Source organism: Pyxicephalus adspersus, chromosome 1 (genome assembly GCF_032062135.1).
Source record: "Pyxicephalus adspersus chromosome 1, UCB_Pads_2.0, whole genome shotgun sequence".
Classification (NCBI taxonomy): domain Eukaryota; kingdom Metazoa; phylum Chordata; class Amphibia; order Anura; family Pyxicephalidae; genus Pyxicephalus; species Pyxicephalus adspersus.
The window spans coordinates 37516267-37526176 of record NC_092858.1 but is presented as its reverse complement, the minus strand read 5'-3'; the positions used below and the strand labels follow the sequence as shown (position 1 = coordinate 37526176).

General features: G+C 37.3%; 1 protein-coding gene across 1 annotated transcript in view; it reads left to right on the top strand.

Moving 5' to 3' along the window:
- LOC140321622 (thiol S-methyltransferase TMT1A-like) overlaps positions 1-7114 on the top strand; it is an 8157-nt gene extending 1043 nt beyond the window's left edge. The window contains exon 2 of the mRNA XM_072398372.1: positions 6678-7114. Within this exon, the coding sequence (XP_072254473.1) occupies positions 6678-6917 (240 nt within the window). The 3' untranslated portion in view covers positions 6918-7114. The remainder of the gene's footprint in view (positions 1-6677) is intronic.
- Positions 7115-9910: the final 2796 nt, after the last annotated feature.

The following is a 9910-nucleotide window of genomic DNA, read 5'->3' as shown; positions in this document are numbered from 1 at the left end:
GTCAAAAGACGGAAGAAAATGGCAATGCCCAACACTTCCTCCATGCCAGGATGAAGAAAGAATCCAGGATGGCACGGAACTGAATCTAGATCCCATGTGGAGGGATCAAAGGCCCTGCAAAAGTAAAAGTGGTGTTTTTTTTATTTTACTGACAGTTCTGCTTTAAATACCAACTCATAACAATAACAGAATCTGCTTTTTCGAATACTTGAACAGCACTGATTTAGTCAACACACAATGCATGGTTTTATTATTCTAGAATATTACAGATAATATAAGATTAAAACCAGTTGACAGATTTCAAAACTGGAAAATTGAAACAAATGAAAAATCATTTTTGAGATATTTAAAAAAAATAGGAGTGTATAAAGCAAGTACCCAAAATAATAAGGCACATATCTAGTTGGTTCAGCGCCTCTTGGTATGTCCCTTTGAAAAAAAAAAGTGTATATTTGGGATGGATAAATTGATTTTGCAACTAAGAAGTTAGTAGGTTCCTAAAAACTGGAACTAAAATGCAGTTTTAATTTGACTGTTAGACTAACTGTGCTCTATGGTGCAACTGCATCATTTTATGGTCTTAGTGAATGCATGGATATAAAATTATTTTAGGCACTGTTAACAGTGCTTTGCATGGAACTAAACTCATTTTTATTGTGCTGACAGCCAGGTTTTGTATGATAGAGGAGACCATGTACTGTATGTCTCTTCTCTCATGATGTTTCAGCCTGTCAGCACTTTTTTCTGTTAGTGTACTCCTGTAAGGGAAAAAAATGCCAATCTCACACATACGCAGTGAGATTAGCAATCTTTTTTTCCCTGCCCTACCCATGTCACACATCCCAGGAGAACAGTTTTAGCACAACTCTGTGCTGGCACAAAATAGCAGTAATAGAGTAACATCATCCAGGCAATCAGAGACAAAAGAGACCAGGAAAATGTGGACTGACTGGTACTGGAGCACTGACATTGCACACACTGAAGAGGGTCGCTTTTCAATTTAAGTTTGCCATACGGTGCAAATATGCTGTACACACTCCCGAGGTCTATGGTTATTCTTGACCGCCTGTTTAATTTTGCTTTCGCATTACCCAGAAGCCAGTGAGTGCAGCATTGTGGAATTGCTAGCACTAGGCTAAATAAATCTCAAATATTGTTTCTATAATTGGTTGTGATAGGTCTCTGCAGAAGCTTTAGAATTGTGGCAATACAATTTTCTGAAACTAACAACATTTCCTAAGGATACTAGGACAGCACCAAATGCAAATATGATAATTCCCAGGCAACACAACTACATTTTGCCCTGTTTCAAACTGCTACATAACAATAGCACATTGTTCTATGTGATAAACACATTCACAGCTTAGTGGTAAAAAGACAAAAAAGCATCTACAATAGCCTAGCAGGTATTATAATTTAGTTGTTGAGGCCTCTACTTAAAAAGGGTGAATACGCTGGTTGTCAGGTTATGAAGTATATGGTGCCTCAACTGCAGGAGTTGATCTTACCAATGGGGCCACAAAAGACTGTTAGAGGCCACAGATGGGAAATAAACACAAACAATAGACATGCTGCAGATGTGAGTACAAATAGATACCTGCCAAAAATTACTACCATCACAACTACTTTGCAAGTGCAAAACTCCTAGTGTTGACTGAATGCATGGGTGCAAGGACCTCATGGCAAACACAAAAGAGAAACATGTAACCCTCAGGCTACATATTCAATTTATAATTAATTGTGTAGTAGACTAAGAATTTATTTTCTGTCCTGCATTCTGTTAACTGTTTTTTTGTTCACCCTATTCCCCCTATTATAAGCCATTTGATTTTTATGTTTTTTGTTTGTTCTCTGGATAAGAGAGATCAGAGGAGAGACAGAAATTCAGTTAAAAGTTTTCTAGGCATAATTAAACTAGAGCAGGGTCCAAAGACATAGGAAGCAACATGAGGGTCCGGACAGGCAGTGAATAATTTAGTTTGGGAAATGGGAAGAGTAAAAGGTTGTAAGCTCCTTTATAAAGAAAGAGTCCTTTTCTCCTCCTGTGTCTGTGTTAGAATCTGTCTATTAAGCAGGTTTGTTATCTGATAACCCCTAATAATTGTACAGTGCTGCATAATGTGTTGGCACTTTATAAATACAGGTTAATAATAATAAAAACATACACAGTGGGATTAGCAATCTTTTTTTCCCAATGATGACTACATCACCGAACCTTGTGCCTGCGCAGTGCAAGATCAGGTGACGTAGGCAGAAGCCAGAAGTTGAAGAAAGAAGATGGCAGTGCTGAAGCTGAATTACAGGATGATGTGGGATCCAATACCGAAAAAGCTCTGGAGGGATCAAGGGATCTGTTGAACATAATGTGAGTTTTTTTTTTAATTTAGTGGACAGGTTACAGCTGGTAGTGGTAGCTGTACACCATGCATGAAACTGGGGCTTCCAGGAACAGTCCAGGCAGGTTTGTTTTGCACTTTTATTCAGTAAAGCAACAAACAAACACACTTGGCATTGAAGGGAAGTTTTATACAGCAAATTCATACAATAAAACAAGAAAAACACCTGCCCAAGCACCAAAACTCAATTCCTGTCAGCCTTTCAACCTCTCTCACAACACAGGGCAAAGGTGAGCACTAAGCAACTTAGTCAACTTACATATAGAGTATATTAGCCTGTGCACGGCTGAGACTAATGAGTTATCAATAAGTTAGACCTGGGAATGGAGGCTTTATCTCACCCAAACTTTACAAAACCTCCAGGACCCAGAACCGGAAATTTCAAGACACTGAGGAAACAAGTTTGCTTTTATCATACAAATCATAAACTCCATGTGCACCAAACCTTTTTTTAGTGGGTAGAATGGAGCAGAATTGGAGGCCGACCTGTTTTCCTTCTATCATCTGTTACAATAATTTTCCTTTAGTTTCTTCCTTGTTCACAACATCTTTCAAGTTCTCTGCCTCATTCTCTTACTTACCTCCTTCTCTCCTTTTTATACTTTTTACTTTTAAATCTTGACCACTCATATATATATTTTAGTATGCATTGTTTTGTAAATTCATGTTTGCAGCAGGTTATTGTAATACCCCCTCCTCTTTATTGATCAACAGTATAACAAATTTGTAGGAAAATTTTACTTTATACCCCGAGCTTTAACCTGGAGCATGTTTCCCCTTAATGTTTCCTATTAATCAGATTGATGCATACATGTCTCTATATCCTGCCCTTTATGAAAACCTCATCAGAGACTGGGATCCCCGGTAGAGCTTCTTGCCGTCTGATGCATTAAATGCATTATCTTTTTACTTGTGAAGGATGCTACGTGAGATATTGATGGATTCTGGCTTTTAGGTTTGAAGGCAAAATATTTTCTTAGGTTAAACTGCAGGAGCAAAAAAACAGAGGTGTTCAGTACCGCTTCTAAAACCAGAAGATATTGCATATCAACAAATCTTTAAAAAAACATTGCTGCATACTTCACTTGAAGTTTACAATAGGCCAAGGTGCCATGCTTTTGAGGTTTTCTAAACAATGATGTTAGGCTCACAAGTAAAACATTTGGACTCACAATGCTGGGTATTTTTAAAGATGGACCGGACCTAGGTCATGGTTCATATTTTGTAATTTACCTTAAAGGAGGTTAGGCACATTCTTTTTATTTTGTTTATTTGTGATTCTCATAGCTTCTTTTTGTGGAAACCGTTCACATCTTTTTAAATCCAAAAAGTATCAGAGTGAGTGTGATTAGATATGCATATTCACCTTTTGGTATAGTATCCACATCCACATGTTATTATAACCTAAATATTGAAGTGAGTATACAAATATTTTAAATAAATCTGGAATAAAACTATTATGTATTAAAACATTTACAATGATATTCTTATTATATATTACGATTTTAGTCAGTAATACATTGAATATATGTTTTTTATCTTTACCCTTGAGGTATACTTCAAAGTCCTCTTTAATCTCCGTGTTCATAGTAACTGTTCATAGTTCTACTTACTGGGGCTATGTACAAACTATGGATTATGTAATTGACAAACATTTTATTTGATCATTCGAGTAAATTATAAAAAATGGATGAATTACCAGTAAAGCTTGATTCAAATATTTTATCATTGAACTTGTGTGAAAAATGTGTAAATTTTGGGTAAAAACTGGGTTAATCCTGGGAGTCCAGTGTGTCAAATGAACCACAACTCTTGTAATTGCACTTTGTGTGTTTTGGAATATTTAAGCACTGGAGGGTGCTAGAGATCAGAAAACAATGCAATAATGCAAACAATGCAATAATTTTCTTTTACACAGCAGATACTTTAGACCAGCTATGCCCACATTTTTTTGGCTTGCAGGCTACTTTTAAAATGACAAAGTCAAAATGATCTACCAACAATAAAAATGCTAAACATAAATGTATATATATATATATACCAAGTATACTTGATTTATAAAATATTTATTGTTTACCTAGCATAACAGCATGAACATGTATGGCACAATACAATTCTGTACATTTTTGGCCATTACCTTACTCCGATGAAGTCTTGAACTGAATGGAATCAGCCAAAGTTGTATAGTCTGGACAGCAGTTGCTGGTAGGCAGCCTCAAACAGACTTCCAAATGATTATCAGTCATGGTGGAACGGTATTTGAACTTAATAACTCCTGTGCGAGGTAGAGTTCTTTTTTGAAAGGCGATCTACTTTCATTGCTTTTGCAATTTACCAGTAGATCGTGATCCACCTTTAGTGTGAAAAATGTGGTTTATGTAAAAAAAAAAAAGGAAAATGTGAAGGTGGTATGCTAATTTAGAAATCAATGAGCTTTCACTTTTTTACCTACCATCAAAAAAATTAAACCTGAAATCTGTCTGCAGTTAGAGTTGCCTTTGCATATTTTCTTCTTAAAACTAATCATGTCAAGTTCAGGTATAGTGTAACAGATTGCAAGTCTCAACCTTCTTGTAGAGACTTGTACCTTCTCTGGTTTACATTGACCTCCTGTAAATTGTGGAAAGCATGGAGGCCGACTGAGAATTTCATTCATTCAGTGGATCCTAGAGCAAGATGTTAGCGCATATAAGCATCACTTAATTCTTTATTCAACAGACTACCACATTATCTGTGGGAATCATCCAATTCCATTCATTCATTTTTTCATTAGTAACATTCTTTCATACATATAACAAATTAAATATTAGGACAAAAAGATATATATATATATATATATATATATATATATATATATAGACATATCTAACCTTATATCTCTTACTTCTACTTTTTCATTAGCTCTGCTTTACAGTTGCGTTACTACCCCTGAAGGCCGAAACTCGTTGGTTTAGAAACCCAATATATGCGTACTTCATCTCCCCCATACCATACATGGGTAGGAAGTAAAGCACATTTACTGGTTAAATAACTCACTGTCTAGAATTATCTGTCTAAACATTGGCGTGTGGCATAATGGGACAAGGCACCAGTCAATATAATTTATTTTGTGAATATTGCCAATTGTAAGTGTATATATTGTTATCCCTATTTGTTTTTGAATAATATATTTGACACCACTGGACAAAAAAAAACAGTTCTTTGTTTTTTTCTTTTGACTTTATATGCATAAGTGAGGGGTCAGGCCACCCAATTTGTTATCACAGGCAAGGGAATGTACTTAAATAGCGTGTTTCTCTCGACTGATATACAGAAAGATCCAGAGGAACCTGCCAAATTCATGTACCTGAATTTGACTTGGTATCATCCACTTGCAGTCCCTATACATGCAGAGCAAAGCCCAATGTTTATGTGCTGATAGGAGGAGAATAACTTTGCTGCTTCTTATTCACTGTCTAGTCAATGACTTCAAGCAGGTGCATGATAGCCTGGGACCTTCATAAGTCCTACACATCGTTGCTCTCATACTGTACTATCATTATAGACCACAAAGCAATTTCCTATTGGGTCTGCATTAGTCTGCTTCTTTAGCCCCATAGTCACATGCTCTATCTAATATCAAACTAGAAATGTTTTTCAATATCAGCCTGACCTTCAACCAGACTTCACCTACAATTATATAATTTATTATGCAGCGCTTTGCAAATTCCACAGTCATGTCACTAGCTGTCCCTCAAAAGGGCTCACAATCTAATACCCTACCATAGTTATATGTCATTAATGCAGTCTAAGATCAATTTTGGGGGAGGCCAGTTAACCTAACTGCATGTTTTTGGAATGTGGGAAGAAACTGGAGTACCCAGAGGAAACCCCCCTAAACACAGGGAGAACCTGCAAATTCCATGCAGATAGTGTCCTGTCCAAGATTCGAAGTTCTTCCAGAATACGTTAATAAGGCCAAAAAGAGCCAATGAGAGAGTAAAGGGAAAACTGGGAGAAAACAGAATATTTTTTTTTTTTGGGGGGGGGGTTTAAGGCCAAAATATTGTATTATTGTATTGTTGTATTGTATTATTAGTATTAAATGTTAATGCTATTGTGTTGATGTGGTGCGTTAATATGTAAATACATTGGTATTTGGAGTGGTTCTTCTTTCCTTTTAAATTAAAATATGCAGTAGTAGATACTATATATCAGTATTGAGAATGCAAAACAGTATGAATATAATTTGAAAAGCAATTGCTACATACATACAACATATGTTTGCCTCTCATTTTCCAGGGTGGAGCTTTCTACTTCATTGAACATGTGGCCTCCACAGATGAGTCCAGCTGGACAAGTTTTTTTCAGAAGGTCCTTAATCCCACCTGGAAGTTGATATTTGATGGATGCAGCATACGAAAGACTACATGGAAGGACATAGAAGATGCTAAATTCTCAGAGCTGAACCTACGCCATATAAATGCTAACACAGTCTTGAAATTTAATAATCCTCATATTATTGGATATGCTGTAAAATAAATTATTATACTTCATTTTGGGAGCTCATTCATTGTATGATTAATCAGTTTTTTAGAGCGCCAACATATTATACAGCCCTGTACATAAATGCGGGTTACAGATGACACAAGATGAGAACAGGAACCTGTCCAATCTAAGATGTGGGGAAAAGTAGTATAGAATAGGTGAAGGTAGGGAATGGTGGCTTATTAGTTAGATGACAGATGATGGACGTGCAAATTTAGGCAAAGTAGATTTTAGGGGGTTCCTAAATGTATAAAATAAAGGAGCAATCCTAATAGAATCAGGAAAGGAGCAGAAAGGGAGGCTAGGGGTGTATTTGGGTATCAGGTCAGAAATGTAGGTGGAATAAGATATGTGTTGTTATTTAAAAGCAAAGAATAGTAGCCTGAATTTATTTCTTGCTGAAGAGCACACCAGTGTAGAGATTTGCAATGTCTGATCTACATTAATAATTGAATAGGTTTTGTAGAATAACTTAATTGCTTAAAACAGAGGTCCCCAACCCCCGACCTTCTGACAGGTGGGCCGCAGCTCTGGCCGGTGCACTCACCATCAGGGTCAGTAGAAGGACCCCACTTGGGGGGGCGCACCGTCCAGAGCCCCGTGCCACGTCTCCTGTCTATGAACACAGCCCGCCCACTCCCCCATGACAGGTCTCAGCATGCGATAAGAGAGTGGGCCAGTTCTAGCATTATGACATCACTCTGGGGGGAAGTTTCTTCCCCGTTGAGTGACACACCGCGCATGCATGGTCCAGAGCCTGTGCATTTAGTGGTCTGCAACCTGTAAAAAGGTTGGGGACCACTGGTTTAACTTACTAAGCTAATTGAAGTTAGGAACAATGTGTTAGACTCTAAATATAGCATGGGTGTGCAGCAACTAGCTAAGCATGGAGTCAGTGAAATCATTTGTTCTCAGCAGCGATCTGTGCAGGAAAGACTGTCCGTCAGTGACAGATGTGGTACTGAACTAAGCCTATATATGCACTCCATAGCTAGAAAAACAGTGGGGTGGGGGTTGCGTCATCCTAACCTTTCAGGTATATGCTGTAACAGCATTTGCTAAAAGGGAATCTGAACCTCTGCAACCTCTTTACAATAGCTTTGTCCCTATATACATCATGTATATGTTCTTTTCCATGCATGGCTGACTGAATGCAGATCCACAGTCACAACCTATTTAAATAGACTGAACAAACTATACTTAAGAAACAAAAAGTATTGTACTGCTTCTGCATGTTAACTATGAAGCAGAAACTCCATTTTTTCTATAAACCGTTTATAACAATATATATATACTATAACATACGTAGAGACACAAAAATTCCTGAATGTGCAATTAAAATTCATATATAGTACAGCATTACAATTACTTTACATTTCGGGTGTGATAACTTCTTTACTATGATAAAGATCAAAGTCCATGCTCTGCTTATTGCCCAACTCATTCAAAATACTGTATTCTAAAATGTATGAGGATGTCCCTCTGTCCAGATAAAGTTCATTTGGTCTATGTGAATGATGATAAATCCAAACGACTGCCTGCAACATGCAATATGAATTGGTTGTCTCAAATGTTTTTATCTTTTCACAATCATTATGAACTGTATGTAGCAGACATCTATCAATAAAGCCTAAATGATACTATAGCTGTGTATACTTTACAAGAGTGGAATCAATGTTGCTATTCAAAGGACCTCCTGAATTGCTTTATCTCCAAAGCAGGGGTGTCAAACTCTGGCCCCGGAGGCCAAATCAGCCCCCAATGTCCTTTTTTTTTGGCCCCTAAAGGAATCCTAATTATGAACTGAAGCTGGCCCACTGCTGCATTGAAATAGCGCTGCTACTACAATTCCCAGCATCACTCGTGTCTATAGACCAGCCGGCTTTCTGCCTATGCGTGGCCCCGCATTGGACTGCTTTATAGACTCAAGTAATGCCAGGAATTTTAGTAGCGGCGCCATTTCAATGAAGAGGGAGTTTCAGCGGCGGACCACTCATAAGATTTAGCCCCGTATTGGCCACGCCTGGCATTTCCAGCGCTCCCCCTCAGCTGTACTTTTCCTTGCTACTCCAATGCATGGACTTGAATGGTTGGATTTTCATAGAATATTGTTATTATTATTGTTAGCCTGTGCAAAAAGGTTACCATTTAAAGCTAACTGAGAAGGCTACAAATAGAGAAAGAGGCATAGGATTGTTTCTTAAATAAAATTTAAAAACATTTTTTTTGCCTTTCTTTATTATAAGCTTGTTCCAGATTGAATGTAAAGCAAAACCTCCTTGTTTCCGTGTGAAAAAGTTTTATATCTAATGAGAAGGAAAATTTTCAAAGTTGGCCCACGATTTTGTCTAAGTTTTTAATTTTGGCCCTCGGTGCATTTGAGTTTGACACCCCTGGTCTAGAGCTAAAATGGTGAAAAAACTGCCATGAATTCAACCAGAGCCATATTTTAGTAAATATCTGCCAATGTATATGAAGCAGAATAAATATGATAACTATTTATGGATTATTGGACATTACATCTTAAGTAATCAAAGCAACCATGTCCACAAATGAACATCTAACAAGAAACCTTTGATCTGATCCTCCAAAAACCCAAAAATCCCGAAATCCCACTTAAGTTCTAACAAATTAGGATCCACCCACTTAGGGAACAGATGAGGCCTGTTTAAGGCATGTAAACCAAATTCAGTCAGGAAAAGCCAGTAGGTAGCCTTACAATCCACTTAAAAAGTTCCAGTTAGAGCAGTGTTATTAAATAAAGTACATTCCTTAAGACAAATGAATACTAATCATGTTTAAAGAATCTATACTCTAAATCAGTGTTTCTTGACTGTTTTAACATAGGAGGGAAACCCTTGAAATAACTTTCAGGTCCTCAGGGAACCCCTACTATAAATACTATATCCACAACTCACAGTACGTTAGTGTGGTGGTCAGTGGGAAGAATGCCTCTTAGATTGCTGGCCAGTGGGAAGAATGTCACC